Source organism: Rhizoctonia solani, chromosome 6 (genome assembly GCF_016906535.1).
Source record: "Rhizoctonia solani chromosome 6, complete sequence".
NCBI lineage: Eukaryota > Fungi > Basidiomycota > Agaricomycetes > Cantharellales > Ceratobasidiaceae > Rhizoctonia > Rhizoctonia solani.
In genome coordinates this window covers 211,079-234,736 of record NC_057375.1, presented here as the reverse complement: position 1 = coordinate 234,736, position 23,658 = coordinate 211,079, and the positions used below count along the sequence as shown (strand labels likewise).

At 49.8% G+C, this 23,658-nt stretch overlaps 4 protein-coding genes across 4 annotated transcripts; 1 reads left to right on the top strand and 3 right to left on the bottom strand.

Annotated features, from left to right (window-relative positions):
- Nucleotides 1–2,457: 2,457 nt before the first annotated feature.
- On the bottom strand, nucleotides 2,458–4,338 carry RhiXN_05545 (uncharacterized protein; the record flags this gene model as incomplete). The annotated part of the gene is made up of 11 exons (XM_043325361.1): nucleotides 2,458–2,503; nucleotides 2,556–2,918; nucleotides 2,978–3,339; nucleotides 3,394–3,486; nucleotides 3,544–3,576; nucleotides 3,630–3,650; nucleotides 3,705–3,782; nucleotides 3,839–3,892; nucleotides 3,951–4,163; nucleotides 4,219–4,257; nucleotides 4,312–4,338. 11 exons carry the CDS (start codon nucleotides 4,336–4,338, stop codon nucleotides 2,458–2,460), a joined length of 1,329 nt encoding a protein of 442 aa, XP_043180793.1.
- A 414-nt stretch (nucleotides 4,339–4,752) lies between these two features.
- RhiXN_05544 (WH1 domain) lies at nucleotides 4,753–6,882 on the bottom strand (the record flags this gene model as incomplete). Its single annotated transcript, XM_043325360.1, has 10 exons — nucleotides 4,753–4,947; nucleotides 5,001–5,092; nucleotides 5,142–5,225; nucleotides 5,282–5,356; nucleotides 5,400–5,531; nucleotides 5,585–5,960; nucleotides 6,011–6,288; nucleotides 6,347–6,437; nucleotides 6,525–6,614; nucleotides 6,667–6,882. 10 exons carry the CDS (start codon nucleotides 6,880–6,882, stop codon nucleotides 4,753–4,755), a joined length of 1,629 nt encoding a protein of 542 aa, XP_043180792.1.
- A 1,857-nt stretch (nucleotides 6,883–8,739) lies between these two features.
- Nucleotides 8,740–17,102, bottom strand: RhiXN_05543 (peptidase C14; the record flags this gene model as incomplete). Its single annotated transcript, XM_043325359.1, has 13 exons — nucleotides 8,740–8,924; nucleotides 8,979–10,756; nucleotides 11,093–11,210; nucleotides 11,619–11,739; nucleotides 11,885–11,997; nucleotides 12,156–12,235; nucleotides 12,306–12,519; nucleotides 12,574–14,635; nucleotides 14,688–16,226; nucleotides 16,275–16,322; nucleotides 16,372–16,510; nucleotides 16,567–16,697; nucleotides 16,755–17,102. 13 exons carry the CDS (start codon nucleotides 17,100–17,102, stop codon nucleotides 8,740–8,742), a joined length of 6,876 nt encoding a protein of 2,291 aa, XP_043180791.1.
- Nucleotides 17,103–18,995: 1,893 nt separating this feature from the next.
- RhiXN_05542 (glycoside hydrolase family 115 protein) lies at nucleotides 18,996–23,436 on the top strand (the record flags this gene model as incomplete). The annotated part of the gene is made up of 26 exons (XM_043325358.1): nucleotides 18,996–19,283; nucleotides 19,336–19,561; nucleotides 19,627–19,684; nucleotides 19,740–19,831; nucleotides 19,891–20,027; nucleotides 20,079–20,196; nucleotides 20,250–20,324; nucleotides 20,383–20,409; nucleotides 20,459–20,497; nucleotides 20,556–20,678; nucleotides 20,733–20,756; nucleotides 20,805–20,856; nucleotides 20,907–20,979; nucleotides 21,032–21,105; nucleotides 21,158–21,230; nucleotides 21,283–21,512; nucleotides 21,568–21,722; nucleotides 21,777–21,843; nucleotides 21,899–21,951; nucleotides 22,012–22,067; nucleotides 22,117–22,201; nucleotides 22,256–22,265; nucleotides 22,323–22,877; nucleotides 22,959–23,177; nucleotides 23,227–23,327; nucleotides 23,381–23,436. 26 exons carry the CDS (start codon nucleotides 18,996–18,998, stop codon nucleotides 23,434–23,436), a joined length of 3,066 nt encoding a protein of 1,021 aa, XP_043180790.1.
- Between the last annotated feature and the right edge of the window lie 222 nt (nucleotides 23,437–23,658).

Here is a 23,658-nt window from a genome sequence, read left to right as displayed (position 1 = left end):
TGGGTTCCCAACCCCTGCCAACACCTACTGAAATACCTGAACCTTGGAAAATCCAACCTACAGAAATATTCTGACCCCCCAAAGACAACAAGGGTCTGACCCCTGGCAAAGTCTGCCCCCCCCCAAAGGTCAAAAGTCCAACCCCAGGACATTGCAAGAGTCCAACCCCCAGGTGGGAGTCCAGCCCCTTAGTAAAGTCCAACCCCCAGGCCAAGTCCAACCCTTGAGTGGAGATCCAACCCTGGAGGACAGCAGAAATCCAACCCTCTAGTCAAAATCCAACCCCAGCCAGAGTCCAACCCCAGAAGAAGACAAGGATCCAGACCCCACCAGGGGCTGGACTTTCACATCTGCACCCCAACCAAGCATACCTACCTCCAGTAGGGTACAGATTCCTGGGCAACCAAACCCCAGGGATGGACTATCTGTAACTTTTGGGTACACAATGAACAGTCTGTCAAGAACAATCAAGACCATTGTATTCTCTACATCACTGGGAGGAGAGCCCCATCTTGGATACCATCAGATGCACCCCAGATGTATCCAATTGCACATCTTGATACATCTGGACATCACGTGCCATCTTGCATACATCTTGAACACTTGCAGATGGACCTTAAATGTGATGTAGTGGACCATGTAAACAGAATAAAATATCATACCCCCCTAAGCTTGCCAACCACTGCCACAAGACCTTATGACACTTGTTACATGGCCAATTCATGAATACCTTTGACCTGAGAAATGGTATGAATTTATTGCTCCTAGTCTACCTCTTATTGGCGCTCTTTGTTAGCCTGCCAATTATGCTAAATTTTGCAAATGTTGTTGCAAAGTGAAGTGCACGCGGACTCATGAGGGGTTTAAGATGCCAAAATATTCAGCATGGCGCCAGCACCAGTTACGCAAACAAAGTTATTGGTCTCAGAAAAAATGGCTAGCAAGGCAGGTTGTAATACCGCCAGTAGCTCCAGAATCAAGAGTAGAGGGCTTGAGACTGGGTGAGTGTTTATGACAAGACAAAGGGGCCCCAAATGTGCAACTAATGAGTATGTTCTGATAATTAACTATTATTATTACAGGTTCCCAATCTTATTGCCCCATTGATTTGAAGGTTGTCTATGTGGCTTTGGTGGAAACAAATGCGTTCATCAATTCCTTCAACACGCAAAGTCAATTGAATAAGTCCCACCGTCATTGCGGCATTTGTAGTTTGACTCGCCAGGGCAGTTTGGGGGCTTTGCTGCGGACTAGAGGTTGCCCGACTAGCCGTTGGAGGAGCAGGTGGGTTGTGTGCATTCATTTCGTTGGCTGAAAGCAATTTCGAGTTGACTACACTTATACAGATTGTTTTATACCCCCAACCGCGTAAAATCAATCCCTCCGGTACCTCAAAAATTGACAAGGGTTGGCTCGTAAGCCTAGCCATCGCCCATAGGGGCGTAGAAGGGAGCAAAACGGTACGCACCAATCCTCAATATTCATCGCTCATTGTCACTACGGTTTCAAAGATCACAGTCAACGGGAGCGGTCGCTTCATCGCAAGCACCAGAGCCGGGCTGATATTAAATATTATGCTGATTCCACGATGAGGGGGATGGATCTGAGACAATGTACATATAATCACTCAATATACAACATACTTATGGTCCAATGAATAATACGGATAATTTCACAATAAATTGTATGACAACAAGCGCCCAGCGCTATTTCACATCTGCTTCACGTGCGTATCAAGATCCACCGACCAGATGCGCCAAAAGGTTGAACCTGAGTCACATCTTGAGAAATCACAGGATTTATCAAGACGTGCCCAAAAACCTCCATCTTTGACACATCTGGACCACCTCAAGAACGGGACCCTCCTCCCAGTGCATTGCTCCCTATATACATGTTATTGAACGTGACGCATAGTCGCGCCATAATTACGACCATGCGGACACACCTCGCATACATTCCCTCATATGCACTTAATTCGAAACATCCCCATAGATATCCATACGCTTGTTCTCCTGTATCTTCCGTATCTCCTTTTCTCATATGCACTCCGAGGACTTTTATTCCTCGGAGATATCTCTTGTACTTAGTGTAAAAGAGTAAAACATTCACCGCACTCAAGCAAACGGTTTTCATCATCCCTCTCTTAGTCTGTCAAAGTGCCTTTATATCGAGCTCAGTTTTACGTCATTAGCTGCACTTCTTTACAAAATAAACTGTTTGATTATCATCTGGTTCGACACATGTGTGCATGCATGGGGAGGATCTATATCAGACAGCCTTGAGGTATCGAAATCCGAGCGATCCGTTCGATTCGTAGAGGAGGTCCTGATGCACTTTGCACAACGGGGAAGGGGCGAATGATGTTACAAGTTATATATAATCATGCACTGGTACAGCCAAGTTCTTATCGAGAGAATTAAGTAATCTACAATGGATAAATTGTAAACTTATGATAGACTACGGTAGATCATATCGAAAACCAAGTCCTACGCCTATATCTCCGCTGTACAATGAACGTCAACAAGACCGCTATCCCACAAATCACCAGAGAACACCCTCCAGCCACCCGTTCGGCGACAACATTAAACCGGTGGCCATTTGTTCCCCCTGCTGGTGAATCCATGTTCGGATCTAAAATAAGTATAGCAGCGCTAACCAACATAATTCCCACAAACACATGGATGGTAGCACACAAAGAAAGGACACGAACAGTCCAGCGAACGGCCATAAACCTTTCGACAAGTGTTCCATCCGCATCCAACAGCGATGTTCCGCATGCGGCAGTTGCGGTGGCGACAATAAAGCAACTGGCTGCCCATGAGATGAGGACTAAATCTCCACGAGTACCCGAGAATACCGTTGCCCAGGCCATGCCAGCGCCAAAAAAGGAGATGGCACTGAGCGAGAGGAGAGTGGCACTGTTCGATGAACGTTTTCAATTAGAGACGGGCCCAGTTTGGTTGAGTGCACGACGTACCGATGAGACGCTGCAGTACTTAGAGCCTGTGTGACAGGTGGAGCTGGGACCGGTGGACGGTCTGACCCACGAGTGACAGTGGTTGCGCCATTAGTATTCGGTGGATAGCTGAAACAATTCGGCCCTCTTTGTATTATCCCTTTTTCGTCCATCACCACACCATTTGGGGGTATTGTTCGCTCGTTGGCCGCGATTCGAGAAGGACCTGGAGCGGGATCTGACATATCCTGACCTGGGGACTCTCTAATTGATGCACTCGGCATATAGGCCTCTCGTCTATCCGAGGCCGAATCGCCTTTCTGGTCTTCGAGCTCCGAGCGAACTAAGATGGAACGAGCCGACTCTAGGTCTGGATCCATCGTCTATTCCATAATATATTAGAGCGAGCTGGTGATCAACAGACGGAATGCAATTACCGCACGCATTTCGAGAACTTGCTGCATACGAAGTCTTGTGATGGTATCTAGGGATTGGATAGCAAACTGGTACACTTGATCGATTAATTTGACCTAGAATTAATGCCCATTGAACGAGGCCGGCAAGAGAATTTTTAAAAAACCACTGACTTCATTCTTTAATACTTCCAGAGGTTCAGCCACCTGTTCATCGCAGGAGTGAACACCACAAGCCAGTAATAGAAAGGAGCACATACACTATCCATCTCGGCCGCTTTCTATGGTGTGTTTCAAGGGTCAGCTCGAAATGAAGAGAGAGAAGAAAAACTCACAAGTCTAAAAAGCGCAGGTGTTTGACTTTCAATCAACGAAAGCAAAAATTGTACTCCACACGCCATTTCTGCCGACGCCTGACCCCATGTTTTTTCATATAGCCACTAAGCAACCCCGCTAGCAAGAAACCCACCTCGGAAGTGTCCATCTCAGTGAACCTAGACTGTAACCTAGATAACTCTTCTTCCTACACACTCAAATACATTAGGATGGCACTCAGTATAGAGGAAGACAATTTAGCCTACCAGATGTTGGACATGTGCGAACAACGCCTGTTTCCCCAACGTTGAAAGCGAGTGCTCCTCCTGCTGTGTCTCCTTGTAATAACCCCACTTTGTTTCCCATCGCTTTTGACAAAGTTCAATAGCTTCCTGGGAATAGTGCGGGACCGGAGTGGATGATAATCCCCAAACCCACTGCTTTAGACCTGCTTGTCCACCAATAGGCGCCAAAGAGACCTAATAACAAAGCGATCCTCAACGAGCCACTCGGTTGAAATTAAATCTAATTTACCCCTGGAGGTAAGCTCGGTAACGCGATTGCGCGACTATACTATCTATCCATAAGTATAATGCACAAAAACAGCTTGGAGAACCCAAAACATACCGAATGAGGTTTGTAACTCGTTTCCATCTCGTCGTGGTTGGAAAATGACGGCTCGGTGTCTCGTGATGCTGGGTTTATCTTCGTGCCTAGGATTCAGAAATTTATCAGGTAGTGGCTGGATGTAGTGGTGCGTTTGGCGGCGTTGGTTCGGTGAACTGCACGACACCGAAGTCACCAGATTGGTAATACGAGTGACGAGCCGGCGGCAGTGTCGATCACACTTGGGGCGGTGTGGATGAATTACGAACAGATTAGTAGCAGCGCCGAGAGGGAGCACGAATGTATAGGCGATCGCCTATTTGAAGCCCCACCAATTTAGTTAAATGACCGCCACGTTAACAACTTGTCAGGCCCAGCCACCGAGTCCACGCAACGCAGAAATCCAATATCCGGTCCTATTAGGGGGGGTGTACGATACATTCTACATTTCGCATTCTCCTTCTAGTCATCCCAGTCGTCATCTTCTTCTTCGTCACTGCTATCCCCAATCGCCTTATTCCTTTGCGTCAAGGCAGCAGCCAAGGCGCTGGCCAAGTCACCTCCGCCCGAAGCAGCTGCTGCGCCTACTGCCGCTCCTCCGACTGCGGCTGCTGCAGCTGTTCCGGCGCTCGAACTTCCTTCGTCGGCTGCTGGGGCCTGAGAGGAGATCAGTGAGGGGGTGACACAAATAATATGATACTGGAATTTACCTTTCGGAGAGAATGAATACCCTTGCCTTGAATCGAAGCTAACAAATCTGCACGACCAGGTTGAGCGGTTGGCATGCTTCCCGGGGCATCTCCTAGGAAGGCTGTGAGTAAATACACAGAACTGTGAGAGTAGTGATTTACCTGATGGCGGTGGTGGAGGGGCACCAGGAGGTGGAGGTGGAGGCGGAGCACCAGGAGGGGGCGGTGGCGGTGGTGGAATGCCAGCTAATACGCATATGTTTGAGTGAGCCTACATTTGGCTCGAGAAAGGTAATACTTACCAGGTGGGGGAGGAGGGGGTGGCGGTGGCGCACCCATGGGAGGTGGAGGTGGTGGGGGCGGAGGAGGCGCGCCGGCTATGAAATAAAAATGTGTTATGACTAAAACTGCGCAGGCAACAAATCAACTTGCCTGGAGGTGGTGGCGGTGGCGGTGGCGCGTTGCGACTCGCAGGGGGAGCTGGAGGCGGGGGAGGAGCAGCCGGAGGACGGGGTGGGGCTGAAGCGGGGGGTGCGGGTGGAGGAGGGGCAGCTGAAAGCGAAAGGTAAGAAAACAACGATGCAATATGGGAGAGTATATCTTACCTGGCGGTGGAGGAGGAGCGCTTGTTGGCGGTCGTGGGGGTGGCGCGGCTGGAGGTGGGGGAGGTGCATTTGTCGGCGGACGTGGAGGAGGCGCACTTGGCGGAGGCGGAGGCGCAGCACTAGGTGGGGGAGGTGCGCTAGTAGGTGGACGCGGTGGTGGAGCACTTGGAGGGCGTGGAGGTGCGTTACTCGGAGGTGCAGGGGCAGGGGTAGGAGTGAATGTTTCTACTGGAGTCGCAGGAGGAAGGCTGCTGATACTTTCCCGTGTCTCAGCACCACGTTTGCGGACAGGAGCAGGTGGAGGAGGGGGTTTCTTCCCGCCTCCACGCGGGTTTACGGGAGGCGGAGCGGCTTTGGTAGGGACTTGTGCTTTCTCCTGTCGCGACAATTAGTCCCCAAACACAATCAACGCGTCGCGGCACCTACCTGTGCACGATATTCCTCCACGAAGCCGCGAATAAAGTCCTCGTTTCCTTGTAGGTCATTCTTACTCACGCCGTATTGACCCAGGCTCTCCAAAAGTGCCTGCCAGGATGGATCAAGGCCAGTGGATGTGAACCCGCCCTCCGCGTCGTAGCCCATGTGAGCAACATGATGGAATCCCGACGGTGCAGATATTAGCGATTTGTCAATCTTGCCCTTCTTGCTCTTTGTTTTCGATCTAGTTGGAGTCGATGGTGTCGCAGGCTGTGCTTTCGCTTTCCCTGTAATCAAATTCATCGTAAGGCCTCACGCGCGGATCGCGCGATACGAATCACTCACCCCCAGTCGAGAGCTTGCCGCGTTTTTCAAACTTCTTGTACATTGTCAACGCTTCGCCCTCGTTAGGAAACGAGAATCCAATCATGCATTCCTGGTCTCACGTCAGCCCATCGTGCCCACCAACCGCGGGCTGTGATGATTATCCACCGCAGCTGGCCGCGTAGCCCAATGTACTCACATCACCTGCAAACGAGTGGAAGAACGGTCGGTCCTGGGTGTAAAGTATCGGCTCGTAGACTTCGTGTTCCCAGATGATACCGCGTGTGCCCTGCCAATCTTCCCGTTAATCTCAAGTAAGGATGAACCAATTCTAAGCGCACCTGTAGATCCACCACTCTCCACCAGAACCCTCCTCGCACTTTGTCGCTCACAAACGCCAGCGCCCCTTGTATCCCCGAATAGCTCCATTCGTTCGGATTAGGGTGAGCATAGTACACTCGAGCAACAGTGGCCGTGTGGATCTTGGTCGTGCTAGACGGCAAGTGCTGTTTGACTGTCGCCTTTTCCGAGGCCGTTATTGTCGATGCGGACGGCATCGGGGTTTATGTTGGATGTTTGGACCAACCGTTAGGTGGTGGTGGGTCGTGAGATTAGATAGCTCGGCGCTTGGCTGCGGTGGCGTCTGTGGCTGTGTCGCATATGACGAAACACTCCAGGGTCCTCGTCAAGGCCACTGGCAATGACCATCATCTTCTCCCCAAGAATGCATCATCATCTTTCGCGTCGGCAGTTCATTACGCATGCTACCATGTCTTATATAATTAATCGGGAAAGCAATATGCCGAGTTGACTACTTGGATCATGGAACACCCTGCGACGCAGCCAGTCGGCACCTCTCCGTAATCGTGTGTTGGAACACTCGAGCACCATGTGATCTCTACTCGGCGCGCACAACCGGAACGAGCTTCTATGCTTGTGCTCTTTCCTCGGCGTACTCTTTTCTATTCCTACCTGTGATCTCGCTTTGCTTGCCATGGCCTTTCCCGGGCAATCGAGGTGCTCACAAATTCACAGTCACTATTTATTCCGCAGCCAGTCTTTAGAACAATAATCGACTTGACACCGCCAGGACGTATAGAGCATCCGCCCTTGACTGTGAACTAATCACGTAAAACCAAGCGTCCATACGGCACGCGCCCCACGCTACCCGGTGCCTGGATGCGTCATTGAATCGAGCAGATTATGGTTACTGGAGCTCATATACATCATGGTTCTGCCGTGGCGGATGCGCCGAGATACGATTAGTGCACACGGATGCCGAACAGCTAAGCAAAAAGTCAGATAAATGGAGATGAAACGGTATAAAAGGTGTAGCAAGAGGTATGTGGACCGTCAGCACTAACTTTTGTATATGATAACCCGACTTCCCTTAGGCCTCTAACCAATATGCAATCTTATTTAATCATCGTACTATCCTATATCGCAGTAGCTCTTGGTGCACCTTTTGTAAGTCGATTGGGGAGGCGTACATTGCATCCATCGAGCTCAGTGGAAATGTAGGACAAACGGCAGGACACAGCTCAACGGAGGGTTGTACTACTGCACAGAGCCCAACTTTACCGGAATATGCGTAAGAAAAAATCATCCGTCAAAGCGGAGCTTAACGCGTTGACCCACTCCTATAGGCGAGAACTCCACCGATCAAGTAAGTATAATCACGATGCGCACGCACTTCCGAAAGCGTCCCTCACACGAATGCACTGTCTAGCGACGGGTGCCATAACTTTGACGACACTTTCAGCAACTAGCTTTCGAGTATTCGCCCCGAACCCGAACAATCTCTATCTTGCTTGCTGTGGAGGTAAGAATAATGAAGACGCACAAGGAATTGGTGTGATTGACCTGGTTGTGATGAACCTAGCGAGCCGGACTGCCAAGGGTCTCATCCAGGAGGATGTATAGTGTCTTCCGGTTGGTACTTCCCATGATTTTACGTAAGTGTAAACTGAGATTACGGTGGTAGTTGACAATCTCGTGGTGTTCGAGTTTAATAACTTGGCCAGCTCGTATGAGTGCAAGAATGCATAGGCTCAGTGGACGTCCATTTCCATCTATGATAACCAATGCTCTGAATGAGCCGAATAACGAGCTGTAGTTTACACCAACTGCTAATGAATGCGTAACCCATTTACCAATGTTACTCAAGCCGAGCATAGGTTTTATTTCGATGTGGCACTTTCTGTAAAGCCCGTCGGAGATGATAACACACCAGCCATGTTAATGCCACTTTCTTCCGTTGCTTTTCTCAACATCCGAACGAACCTGATATCGGCCCATGCCAGTGCAGTAGTTGATATATGATGATACGTGTATTACATTGCCTCGAAATTATACATGGCCCTACGGCTGGTAACACTCCATCCACCTATCTCCTATATTCCATCCGTCCATGTTTAGAGTAAAAGCCCCTTGGTCAGCGATGATCGAGGAGGTCGGGGGAGTGCCAGATAGGTGCGAAGGTCTGATGGTACCCATACTAGTCGTCGACCGTGTGAGTCCACCACCCAGCCGTCGTCGTCCAGAGAGGAAAGATGAGATACGTGAGAGTCAGAAGTGGAAATGCCTGCTCCAGCATTGTCTAACAGGACGCGTCAGCACATGAAACAGCAAGACGGGAAATATCGACACGCACTCGTGCCTGTGGTTGCATTCTCTTGTGAATGTGTTCCCAGAAGCGATACGTCCCAGAATCGAATGGTGCGGTCCCACGAGCACGAAACGAGGTGTGAGCCATCGGGTGAGAACTGGATGGATCGCACGATATCGGTATGTCCCCTCAGAGGACCGTGTATAAGCTTGCCGTTCTCCGAGTCCCACACGCCCACAGTATGGTCCCAAGACCCAGATGCAACATACGGACCATTGGGTGAGAACGACACAGAGGAGACCGAGTCACTGTGGGCGCCACCGGTCTTGCCACAAACAACAAGCTGCTTCCCTGTCTCTGCATCCCATATCACCACTGATTTGTCATCCGACCCTGAGACGAGGCGCTTGCCATCTTGGGAGAACTCCACCGGACGAACCCAGTCCTTGTGAGCATCGACTAGGCCAACGAGCGTGGTGCCGCCATGTCGGTCTAGCACGACTATCTTGCCATGATTTGAGCCACAGACAACCCGATGGCCATCAGGAGAGGTCCCAACCGACAGGATCCACTGATCTCCTTGGGGCAGTTGGGTCACTTGTTGGCCGGTGCTCACATCCCATATTCGGACAGTGCAGTCATCAGACCCTGAGACAACGACCGTGCTGTCGGGTGAGAATCGCACACAGTTCACCCAATCACTATGCCCCTCCATCGGTCCGTGGATGTCTTGTCCCGTCAGTCCATCCCAGATTCGCACTGTGCTGTCTCTTGAACCAGACGCAATGTACCGATCATCGGCTGAGTAGTCCACAGATACGTCGCCCTCATGGCCATGGAGTGGTCCGAGCACCAGCTGACCGGTCGCCACATCCCACACGTGTATCGACCCATCTGCTGAGCCAGAGACAACCCGTGTGCCGCTGCGAGAGTATCGGATGGAGTAGATACGAGAGGAAAGAGACAAGGCAGCCGGAAGAGGATTGGAGGTATCGATGTCTTGCACATTCCATACGCGTACCGTGCCGTCTGCTGAGCAAGAGAACAGGCGAGTGCTGTCGGGAGAGAAGATGACCGAGGTGATGTATTTGATGTGTCCCTCGAGTGGTCCAAGGACTGTGTAGCCGGTACGCGTGTCATAGACTCGGATTGTGTTGTCGGCTGATCCAGAGGCAATGAAAGCGCCGTTGTGCGAAAACGCGACGCAGTATACAGCGCCAGAATGTGCTGTGAGTGGTCCTAGCACCGTCTGCCCAGTATGCGGATCCCATACTCGGATCGTTCTATCAGATGAGCCCGAGGCAATGCGCGAGTCAGTGGGACAGGAGCATACTGACCAGACCTCAGCAGTATGACCCTTGAAGGGCGTGCAAACCGGCTGGCCTGTCTGTACATCCCACACTCGCACAGTCCTGTCGCTCGATCCAGATGCAAGATGCAAGCCATCGGAAGAGAACACGACTGAGTAGACATCTGTTGTATGACCCATGAGCGGACCATGAGCGCTGACGTCTTGTCCCAACGCGCAGATGTACACCTCTCCGTTCCTCAGGCCACAGGCGACGCGAGACCCGTCAGGCGAGAATGCAAGCGACAGACCGCCGGACACGCCATCAGGAAGCAGCTGTGTGACCGCGCCTCCGTTGGCGGTGTCCCACACATATGGGGTACCACGATAGCTAGAAAAGGCCACCTTGGAGCCGTCGGGAGATATCGTAGCGGATTCGACATACTTTGTGCGCTCTTCGGCGAGGCTGACCACACTCTCGCCCGTCGTATCGTACACCTCGATGCCGAGTTGACTACTTGGATCATGGAACACCCTGCGACGCAGCCAGTCGGCAGCTCTCCGTAATCATGCGTTGGAACACTCAAGCATCATGTGATCTCTACTCGGCGCGCGCAACCGGAACGAGCTTCTGTCCTTGTGCTCTTTCCTCGGCGTGCTCTTTTCTATTTCTACCTGTGATCTCGCTTTGCTTGCCATGGCCTTTCCAGGGCAATCGAAGGGCTCACAAATTCACAGTCACTATTTATTCCGCAGCCAGTTTTTAGAACAATAATCGACTCGACACCGCCAGGACGTATAGAGCATCCGCCTTCGACTGTGAACTAATTACGTAAAATCAAGTGCCCATACGGCACGCACCCCACGCTACCCGGCGCCTGGATGCGTCATTGAATCGAGCAGATCATGGTTGCTAGAGCTCATATACATCATGATTCTGCCGTGGCGGGCGCGCCGGGATACGATCAGTGCACACGGATGCCGAACAGCTACGCAAAAAGTCAGATAAATGGAGATGAAACGGTATAAAAGGTGTAGCAAGAGGTATGTGGACCGTCAGCACTAACTTTTGTATATGATAACCCGACTTCCCTTAGGCCTCTAACCAATATGCAATCTTATTTAATCATCGTACTATCCTATATCGCAGTAGCTCTTGGTGCACCTTTTGTAAGTCGATTGGGGAGGCGTACATTGCATCCATCGAGCTCAGTGGAAATGTAGGACAAACGGCAGACACAGCTCAACGGAGGGCTGTACTACTGTACAGAGCCCAACTTTACCGGAATATGCGTAAGAAAAAAAATCATCCGTCAAAGCAGAGCTTAACGCGTTGACCCACTCCTATAGACGAGAACTCTACCGATCAAGTAAGTATAATCACGATGCGCACGCACTTCCGAAAGCGTCTCTCACACGAATGCACCTTCTAGCGACGCGCGCCATAACTTTGACGACACTTTCAGCAACCAGCTGTCGAGTATTCGCTCCGAACCCGAACGCACTCTGTCTTGCTTGCTGTGGAGGTAAGAATAATCAAGACGCACACGGAATTGGTGTGATTGACCTGGTTGTGATGAGCCTAGCGAGCCGGACTGCCAAGGGTTTCATCCAGGAGGATGGATAGTGTCTTCCGGTTGGTGCTTCCCATGATTTTACATACGTGTAAACTAAGGCTACGGTGGTAGTTGACAATCTCGCGGTGCTCGAGTTTGATAACTTGGCCAGCTCGTAAGAGTGCAAGAATACATGAGCTCAGTGGACGTCCATTCCCTTCTGCGATAGCCAATGCTCTGAATGAGCCGAATAACGAGCTGTAGTTTACACCTACTACTAATGAATGCGTAACCCATTTACCATCATTACTCAAGTGGAGCATAGGTTTCATTTCGATGTGGCACTTTCTGTAAAGCCCGTCGGTGATGATAACACACCAGCCATGTTAATGCCTCTTTCTTCCGTTACTTTCTCAGCATCATAACGAAACTGATATTGGTCCATGCTAGTGCAGTAGCTGATACATGATATGTGATGCATTGTCTCGAACGTATACATGGCCCTAAGGCTGGTAACACTCCATCCACCTATCTCCTATATTCCATCCGTCCGTGTTTAGAGTAAAAGCCCCTTGGTCAGCGATGATCGAGGAGGTCGGGGGGAGTGCCAGATAGGTGCGAAGGTCTGATGGGACCCATACTAGTCGTCGACCGTGCGAGTCCACCACCCAGCCATCGCCATCCAGAGAGGATAAATGAGACACATGGGAGTCAGAAGTGGGAACGCCTGCTCCAGCATTGTCTAATAGGACGCGTCAGCAAATGAAACAACAAGACGGGAAATATCGACACGCACTCGTGCCTGTGGTTGCATTCTCTTGTGAATGTGTTCCCAGAAGCGATACGTCCCAGAATCGAATGGTGCGGTCCCACGAGCACGAAACGAGGTGTGAGCCATCAGGTGAGAACTGGATGCATTCCACGCGATCGGTATGTGCCTTCAGAGGACCGTGTATAAGCTTGCCGTTCTCCGAGTCCCACACGCGCACAGTATGGTCAGAAGACCCAGATGCAACATACAGACCGTTGGGTGAGAACGACACGGAAACCGAGCTACTGTGGGCGCCACCACTCTCGCCGCAAACAACAAGCTGCTTCCATGTCTCTGCATCCCATATTCTCACTGATTTGTCAGGCGACCCTGAGACGAGGCGCTTGCCATCTTGGGAGAACTCCACCGAAAGAACCTGGGCCTTGTGAGCATCGATTGCGCCAACGAGGGTGGTGCCGCCATGTCGGTCTAGTACGACTATCTTGCCATGAATCAAGCCACAGACAACTCGATGACCGTCAAGAGAGATCCCAACCGAGTGGATACAGCCATCCCCTTGGAACAGTTGGGTCACTTGTTGGCCGGTGCTCACATCCCATATTCGGACAGTGAGGTCATGAGACCCTGAGACAACGACCGTGCTGTCGGGTGAGAATCGCACACAGTTCGCCCATCGACTATGCCCCTCCATCGGTCCGTGGATGTCTTGTCCCGTCAGTCCATCCCAGATTCGCAGTGTCCTGTCTCCTGAACCAGACGCAATGTACCGATCATCGGCTGAGTAGTCCACAGATGCAACCTCGCCCTCATGGCCATGGAGTGGTCCGAGCATCAGCTGACCGGTCGCCACATCCCACACGTGTATCGACCCATCTTCTGAGCCAGAGACAACCCGTGTGCCGCTGCGAGAGTATCGGATGGAGTAGATACGAGAGGAAAGAGATGAGGCAGTCGGAAGAGAATTGGAGGTGTCGATGTCCTGCACGTTCCATACGCGTACCGTGCCGTCGTCTGAGCAAGAGAACAGGCGAGTGCTGTCTGGAGAGAAGATGACCGATCTGATGGCGTTGGTGTGTCCCTCGAGTGGTCCAAGCACTATGTGACCCGTACGCGTGTCATACACTCGGATTGTGTTGTCTTTTGATCCAGAGGCAATGAAAGCACCGTTGTGCGAAAACGCAACGCAGAATACATGGCTAGAATGTCCCGTGAGTGGTCCTAGCACCGTCTGTCCAGTTTGCGGATCCCACACTCGGATCGTTTTATCCCAAGAGCCCGAGGCAATGCGCGAGTCAGTGGGACAGGAGCAGACTGACCAGACCTCAGCAGTATGACCCTCGAAGGGCGTGCCAACCGGCTGGCCTGTCTGTACATCCCACACTCGCACAGTCCTGTCGTTCGATCCAGATGCAAGATGCAAGCCGTGGGAAGAGAACACGACTGAGTTGACGTACGTGATATGACCCGTGAACGGACCATGAGCGCTGACGTCTGGTCCCAACGCGCAGATGTACACCTTTCCGTTCCTCAGGCCACAGGCGACGCGAGACCCGTCAGGCGAGAATGCAAGCGAATGACCACCGGACACGCCATCAGGAAGCAGTTGCGTGACCGCGCTTCCGTTGGCGGTGTCCCACACATATGGGGTACCACCAAGGCCAGAAAAGGCCACCTTGGATCCGTCGGGAGATATCGCAACGTAGTAGACATCCTTTGTGCGCTCTTCGGTGAGACTGACCACACTCTCGCCCGTCGTCGTATCGTACACCTCGATGCTGTCTGCGGTAGGTGCCACAAGTCGTCTTCCGTCTCTTGACAGACTCATCGACCTCACTTCCCCGGTCGAGACCTTCCAGGTGGCTATGAGTGCCAGTCGTCGTCGATCGATCGCTGTTCCTGTCGGCTGCACAAGTCCGGATGTTCTTGGCATGTATGCTGCCGAGAGTGGCCGAGATCTGGGCCAGAAGGGAAGCATGGAAGTGTAGATGTGTGGAGTGCTTTGAGATACGGGATGGTTGGCATAGACCGATACGAACTGAGATGCGTCGTGGGCTAGCTTTGTGATATGTTCGGGTACGTCTCGCTCCTGTAATAAAGCCGGATCAGAGTGTGGAATTTAGATAAAGCTCGCAACCTACGGTACACCACTTCTCGGCGCTCTGTATGATGGATGTCGCATAACGTATGTTCTTGGTGAGATTGATGACTTCCATCCATAGCAGCAGCCTGGACTGGAAGAAGCCGCCAACAAGCCCAGTCAGGCGATTCGTGTGTTCGCCGAGAGTGAGGTGGGTGGTCCAGTAGCGACATGCATATGCGAGGCCGGGTGAGATTGAGTGGGTGACCCGGTGGGCGAGGTCTTTGACCTGGTCGTCTAGCAAGAAGGAAGAAGGCAGTGCGCATATGTTGAACTCTGGCTCGGCACCGTCGATGAGTCGTAAGCAGGCTTCCGCGATCGTCGCGTGGCGGGTGTTTGGGCTACAGTAATAGTTACCAGAGCGGCCTTGCGAAAGTATGAAGTCGGGAAATGATGCATGCAAAGTAGTTACAAGTTTGGTCTTTTTCGTTATGTTTAGCACCGATCGAAGGGGGCCTAGGAGGGCGTCCACTTCCTCAGCACTATCCAATTGCAGCAGGCTAGCCATAGCGTCCAACGACATTGGCTCTGTCGCACACACAGCCGTTTCAAGTACTTCTCTCATTGTTCGCCTATTTGTCTCGTTCAGTTCAGTCCCCTTGAAGGCATTGTCGAGAATAGTCTTATAAAGCTCGTCGATTATACGTTCGTCTCCTTTCTCCATTGAAGCAGATCCCGAGTCAATGATCACCTTCACGGCTTTTTTCAGCGTTTTCATTTTATTTGCGTTCTTGATGTAACGGCAGATGGTAGCCGCATAGATGAACAACACCCCGCAGCGTTCGATCATAATAGTCCACTCCGAGTCTTTCAGCGGGATCCCTTTCAGCTCTTCGCGCATATATGTTTCGATGTCAGTCTTCACCATATTCGAATCTAGGTTATGCAGTACAAGTCGGGCCTCGTCCTGCCCGTTCGATCGCCCTGTTATTCTTTCTGTTATCTCTCGCTCTGGGCGGCTGGATATGAGAAATCGGATGGGGAGCGTGTGAGTAGTCGACAGGAGTAGCTCCAGTATTTGCTCAACGGCTGTCAAACTCTCGCATTCGTCCAGGGCGTCAATAACTACAATAAAATCTTCCGGGAGGGACTTCTCCACGGCTTTTAGCGGGTCGATAATAAGCTTCTGGTATTGCAAGTTTAGTGCTCGAGTATGGGCATCGCAATCTTCTTCAAGGACTTCGGCTAGTGCACGTTGGAAGGGGCGCGAGAATCTGGCAAGCTGGTATGCGATGGATGGGATTATATGCTTGACTTGACGACATTCTGCGATTGCCCTCGAGCAAAAAAAACTGGCGCCCAGTCGGTTGGATTTGTCGAGCTTGCTGCACACAGTGTATGCAATGGTCGTCTTGCCTGTGCCGGCCATTCCATTCATCCAGCATGTCTTTCCGGTGTCTGGCATATTCGCCCATTCCATCAGCTCTTTGATTTGTGCTTTTCGGGTTCCTGAAGTACAGATTCCCCTCTGGACGTCCAATGATTCGGCAGAGTTGTACGTTGCGGACGTGTGGGGCGACATTCTGTTCATCCGTGACTCCTTGACTAGACATCAGACCAGAGTTTTTGACTCGATAATTTCACGCACTAATGTATGCTCCTTGATGGCCTCCAGGGCGCCCATGCTCGCGTTGAGCTATTGAGAATTGGTCAGGATGATGTGTGATCGTCCTGTCAAGACTCACCGTGATTCTTCGCAGGTGACCATCAATACGGCGGTAGCATTCCATTATTCCGTCAGATTCTTCCATAGCATCTATCAACCGTCTTCCTGTCTTATTTGCCTGTTTGTTGGCCACTCTCTTGGCTTCTTGCATGATTTCGCTACAACTTGTGTAAGCGACGCTATCATACTCAGATTCAAACTCCGATATACTCACTCTTGGATCCGTTTTACACTCTTGGTCATTATAAGTCCTGCTGGTCGCTCGATATGATCTGCTAGATCTTGCAATATTTCCTTTAGCCTGATACCTAATTCGTTATACTCCTTGCGCTGCTTGCATGCGTTCTGTTCAAGCGCTGATGGCATCTTGATAGAGGTTTTCGATAAGAGAAGGGTTCATACCTCGTATATGTCTATAAGTCCCTTGAGACCGCTGATCGCTGACTTGAGTGGGCCGAACGCATCAGTACTCGACTCGAGGGTAGTAAGAAGGGCCCTAATTGCGTTCCAGGCGCCCGAGGGTTTTTCTATAGTACTATCGGCGGAGACTGACGGATCAGAAGCAACAACCTGCGAGCCATCCTCAGTAGACGTAGCCGCAGGTGGAATAAGCTGAGCAGGCTCGGATAAGGGTGTTGGACATGGATGGGAACCTATCGCAGAAGAGGGGCGACTGTCGTCTTTAGATCTCATGCCCAGGCGTCTTTTAAACTTGTCTTTTGAATATTTGAGCGAATCGCTTAGGTTCATTAAGAACGGCATTATGCCGCGTTGCGGTTGTGTACCACTCATGTGTTTGAGCGCTAAGAGCCGAATGGATCCGTTCAGCTGTGCCCATACCCTTGTACTGTCACGTGCTTCGGAACTGATGCAGATATCGGGACTAGAGCGGATGCACACGAGTACCGGCTGCGGGTTCAAATGCTATGATCCACCCCTCCCCTACTTTAAGTTGCTTAATAGAACTAGAGGGATACAAGTTTACATGTGACTTATGATAAATGAAATAAGCAAGAACATCGAAATCAGGACACTGCACCTACCTTGCCTGCCACACCCTTTGCTGACCGACTCTTTTGAATTGTGTTTGAGGCACTTCTTGAGATATCCTAGCATCATTTGAGCATATAATGTCATTTTTCCAAGTCATACCATATAGTTGAGAAAGCGTTTGGCCAAGCCCAGTTCAAGAATCTCCTAACTGCTCCGATTGACAAGATCATGGTGATAGTTAGCGTGTTCAGTTGCTTGGGGAATTTGTTGCCTATTGATAAATTTGATTAATTATAACTTCGTAGAGAATATTTCAATTGTATCAAGCATTAGAGCAAGAGTTGTGTAGTGAATTTTGACCAGAACAATAGTCCCAAATCACAATGTTATAGTACAGATGATGTCGGTAAGTCATTTTTTACTAAAATACATAACAAGGTGGACCTTTTATTTGACCGCGGTAATTATATTATACAATCCTGGGCATTGGTATTCTTATGTGTAGATGTATGCGTTAGCAAGGTTCACAGGTGGTTGTTCAGCTGCGGCATGTTTATGCATGATGGCCAGCATCCGAACTCAAGCTCTTCATTGGATTACATATTTCTGTCCTGGCTAATGGCTACGGATTGGTACGAAGGATTATACGTACTTATTACTCAAATGCAAAAGCTCGTTTGAATAACTGCTGTCGCCGGCTCCGCTCGATGACATGATTCAAACACATCGCTTTATCGCTTGTGAAGAAGAAGTTTAAAGTGACAAACAGTATCTTGAAGTATAGCAATCCACAAGCAAATTGTTTCATAAGGATACGTATAGCTGGCCTTTCAATTCTAATTGGAGTGCAATAAAGTCATTGATAAAGGGGAGCACGGCGTAGCCCAATATTTCACCCAACGGAAGTGTATTCCTTATAAACGAGGGCGTACGCTTTGTGGGCAGTTGAACTTTGAAGAGGAATAGAAGAAGAGTAATTGAAGCATATGAATCCAAACAAATTCAACACTTTTGGCTTTGTCAATCATGCGCAGAACGAACGTGGAACGTTTGACGTTTTAACTTCAATGAGAAAGACCACTCTTTTCCGGCAGTGCTGCGATTGAGCTCGCTGTTGTAATTTATGAGCCGTGATACTGTATTACAGTTTCCTTAACTACTTCTGGTCGGTATAGATTTATATTGTCGACGAGGTAACTGAATCATGCCTCATCCGCAACCAATATTCGAGTGGTTTCATAGCCAAGTGAGCCCCAAAGTGTGCGAAACTACTCTGATGAGCCTTCGCAAACCCCTTGATGCTGCAACTGCGCATGCTGGGCAGCGAGCCAGCAACGGACCGGATGTAAGTGTGGTCAAAAGCAAGCACCGGCGAATTTCCAATCCATGTGACAGGTTAATTTGAAAACCAGATCGTTCGAACCCAAAGGAGTGACCTCGGAGCTTCTCTCATGTACGTGCATTCTCAATCGAAATTTAACGCATCCTTGTCTAGGCACAAAGAGTCGTATGACCGGAGATAGTGTACTTGGAATAACGAGCCTTCTGCGGGCTCCCACCCAAATGGGGCAATTTATGACTTGGTCGGCAAACCATCCAGTTTAGGCTGGTGACCGAGGCTTGTGCTTCGTTGCGTGGGCGACACTATAAATGAATAAAGGCGCAGTGTGGGCCCCGCGGGGCACCACCTGGCGACTAGCAGAGCGTGGCTTGTTCACTTTCTCAGAGTTTGCCATGTTGCTTCCTCGGTCCTTGATACTGGGCCTTGCACTGCTGAGACCTGTCTTTACGATCTCTAGCGGCAACTGCGTTTCTTTTGACTCCAAGGCCGGAGGATTCCAGGTCGCAGCCACCGGTAGCGCTCGGGTGCTTGTTGCGCCGGATGAATGGCCGGGTGTAGTTCGTGCTGCTGGCGACTTTGCTAAAGACTTGAGCACAGTACGTGATGGTGAGTATTACATCTGATTATATTAACACGATGTCTCTCTAGGTAACGGGAAAGACACTTACCGTTGTGAACGCGACTTCATCAACTGCTTCTCAAACTAAAACTCCGATTATCGTTGGTACCCTTGGTCACTCGGATTTGATCGCAGCAGTGATCAACTCCACAAAATTGGATGTATCGGCCGTCTCTGGAAAGTGGGAGAGTTATATTGCTCAACAAGTGTCCGACCCACTTCCTGGTATTGACAAAGCGTATGTTATCGTCGGAAGTGACAAACGAGGCAAGTCCAATCGGCATTCTTTACATCGATGGCATATCTAACTCGCATCCCAGGCACTATATATGGACTTTACGAGCTGAGCGAGCAGTCGGGTGTGAGCCCCTGGTACTGGTAAGTTAATTGATCTCACACGTCGATCCTCTGGATTTTGATCTTATTTCAATAGGTGGGCAGACGTTCCTATACAAAAACACTCCAATGTGTACTTTATCGGCACTTGCGCACATGGCGAACCGACTGTGAAATATCGGGGAATATGTGGGTAAACTCCGCGATCGATGTCTCAGAATTGATCAACCTAATCAAACCATATCCAGTCATCAATGATGAACAACCAGCCATCCAGTCTTGGGCACAGGAAAAATTCACAAATGGTACAGGCGCACCGTTTAATCACCTATTTTACGCAAATGTGTTTGAATTACTGTTGAGGCTTAGGGCCAACTATCTATGGGTGAGTAGCACGAATCAGATTAGGAATGGAAACGCTAATACGGATTAAAAGCCTGCCATGTGGAGTGGGATGTTTTACGTAGATGACGCCGCCAACGGAGCGCTGGCCGATCACTATGGAATTGTGATGGGCACGTCCCATCAGGAGCCTATGGCGAGGTCTACTCCAAGTCAGTTGCATTGTAGTCGAAACATGCTTCGGAGATATCTAATATATATAAAGATGAATGGAACCGATCGCCTCGTGGGAAGTGGAACTTCACCTCTAACGCAGAGAATGTGTCCAAGTACTGGGTTGGTGCGTATTTCCAGATATAAGTGGGTATAGCCATCTAATCTGGTGAATGATGCCTTAGAGGGTGTCCAACGCGTGGTATCCTATGGTATGTGATAATGATCCCTAAACGAATCGTGATACATAACTTTCGGTAGAAACCGTATTTACTCTTGGGATGCGCGGGGAGGGTGACCGTGAGTTATCATATTCGAGTCTATCGCGCTACCCAATACTGATTTACGTGACATACAGTACCTCTCGAGGAATCGACGAATATCAAGAATCTTGAGACAGTGGTAGACGCTCAGCGCAAGATTCTCTCCCAGGTCTACAATACCTCGGATGCATCGACTATTCCACAAATGTGGTGTCTGTGTACGTGGAATCGAATTTCTAATGAAAGCTTGCTCTAAAAGTTCCTTTTCGTAGATAAGGAAGTACAATCCTACTACGGTTAGAGCCTCAGAATCTAGAAAAACTGCACTGTCTGATTGTTTGTAGAGGACGGGATGCGCGTTCCGGATGATGTTATACTACTATGGGCTGACGACAAGTGCGTGTTCTCATGTGTACACTATGGCTACGGGACTGATTGTCTAACAGCTGGGGAAACATTCGTCGCTTCCCACTCGAAAATGAGCGTAATCGCACGGGAGGGGCTGGTGTTTACTACCATGTGCGTGCCATGACCCAATGAACATATCGAACGTCTGGCTGAATCCAATTAGTTTGATTATGTTGGCAACCCCCGAGACTACAAGTGGATCCAGACTACTCAGTTAGAAAAGGTTAACGAGCAAATGTAAGCCTATTCCCCATACTCTGTGTGGTCGCTTATCTTCGTTTTGAAATAGGGTCCTTGCATCAGATCGTGGCGCGAACTCGATGTGGATTGTGAACGTTGGAGACCTAAAGCCGTACGAGATGGTGGGTAATCTGAGTTCGTCATATGAATTTATCTAATAGCTGAGCTCTTTAGGCGATTGAATATTTTATTGCACTCGGTCGTGACGTTAACCGTTGGCGCGAACGTAGCATAGGAAATGACTCAATCGAGACATTTGTTACTCAATGGGCGACTCGCGAGTTCAACCTACCGTCGAAATCTACGGAAATTGCAGGGCTAGTACGGAATATGACCAGGATGAATGCAAGGAGAAAGCACGAGCTTCTAAATACTACAACCTATTCCTTGGTCAATTATCACGAGTGAGTGCTGTAGGCCTACTAACCCCTGTTAAGTAGAAGTCTTATTGGGTTTTAGGGCTGAGAACATTGTGGCGGCGTGGAAGGATATGCTTTCTCGATCCGATGCCATTTATAAATCTTTGCCCTCGGGGGCGAAGCCAGCTTATTTTCAACTCGTGCATCATCCAATTCAGGCATCGTCTATCGTACAAGAACTGTACTACACCGTTGGTAAGCTTGAAATCTTACGAAGCTCAGCTCTCCCCGCCTGAATTGGAATTTTAGGCAGAAACAACTTGTACGCATCTCAGGCAAGGCTCAGTACAAATGACCTAGCAGATCAAGCAGCCAAGTATGGATCATAAGCTCATATATTTATGATGTGCTTATTTATCATTCTTTTCCAGAATCTTTGATAGCGACTGGGAACTTGAAGATCAATACCACAAATTACTCGGTGGTAGGTTACTTTCCAAGCAACTGAATTGCGACTCGAATTTAACCATCGCGCGGTGATTAGGCAAATGGGATCATTTCATGGATCAGACTCATCTTGGCTATTATTATTGGCAGCAAGTGTGTGCCCATTACCCTTGATTCGAAACCCTACTAACCTTTTCCAAAGCCCATGACGAACACCATGCCCGCTGTAAATCGTGTGGCGGCGAAGAAACAGGCGCTTGCTGGACCGATGCGAGTCACTATTGAGGGTGAGTGAATAGATATGAGAGAAATAAAGTGGTCTTACCAAGTCCCACTGTCAGGGTCCCTTGGGTGAGTTTCACCAAACCTTTCCTGGAATATTCGCTGAGCTCTGGTCCAATATCTCAGTGCTTGGCCCGGAGACAACAGTAACCAATGCGAACAAGGATATAATTGCCCTCCTCCATCGCTTCCTCCTCTGGATCCTTTTACTCCCAGTAAGACCCGTTATATCGACGTCTCCGCTGGTGGGCCAAATACATTCTCTTGGACTGCATCTTCCAACGCATCCTGGCTTACCATCACTCCCTCGTCCGGAGCTATCTCTCCTTCAAAGCCGGAGACGCGACTGTCTATCTCAGTGGATTGGTCCAAGCTCGGGAATTCTGCCGGCTATGCGGCCATCTCTCTTAAATCCGCGGCTTCCAAACAGGTTGGAGGTGCTACTTCTGTGACCGTCAACCTTGTAGCATACGGACGCTCTCCGGCTTCAGGGTTTAAAGGGTTTGTGGAGGGCGACGGCGGTGTTTCAATCGAAGCTACCCATCCGACCAGGAACTCGAGTACCGGAGGAGTGGCGTGGCAAGTCTTGCCTGGATTAGGAAGGACGAATGGGGCGGTCACTCCTTATCCTGTACTTGCTAACAACGGGAAGGCGTTTGCCGCTGGCTCTGGACCTAGTTTGTGAGTTGTCTCTCTGAGATGACTCCTTGGCGCAGCACCTTTTGTTATTTCGCAAAACTTTGCTGACCCCAAATGTAATAGGGAATACGATTTCTACACGTTCACTACCCCTAAAAACGGAAACATTACGCTTACCTCATTCATTTCTCCCGCGCTTAATGGAAATGGAAATGATCGACCAGTTGGATTTGCTGTACAAATAGACTCGGCTCCCCCACAATCCATCTACTATTCCCCTGTCACGAATTCGCGGAGTGATCCTCAAGGATGGGGAGGTCCTGACGGATGGGTAGCTAATGCGTGAGTCATATGCACACGCGATCAAACTCGCCTGGCTCACGTTTCTTAGTATTACCTATGCCAAAACGACGCATGCGGTTTCTCCAGGTGCGCATACATTGAAGGTATGGATGTTGGAACCGGCAGTAGTTTTGCAGAAGTTCGTGATAGGTATGTACTAGCAATCTTGCCCAATGAAAATTTTAACTAACCTCCTTTTAAAGATACTGGCGGAGTACGACCATCTTATCTTGGTCCCCCTGAATCCATTCTAGTATAGGGATGGCTCCGAATAACTGTATATACGACGATTAGGGTATTACTGAAAATTTGATCTGACTTCATATCTCGAATACATGTGGCGAGCTATCGAGTCAATTGCTCACTAGTTGCGGCAAATCTGAAACCGGCACTTGTGGCGTCGAAATATATGTATACGGTAACAGTATCTCCCTACCGATAAAAGTAAGGCAGAAGGTGCTCGTTTTGAGGTCATCCATAT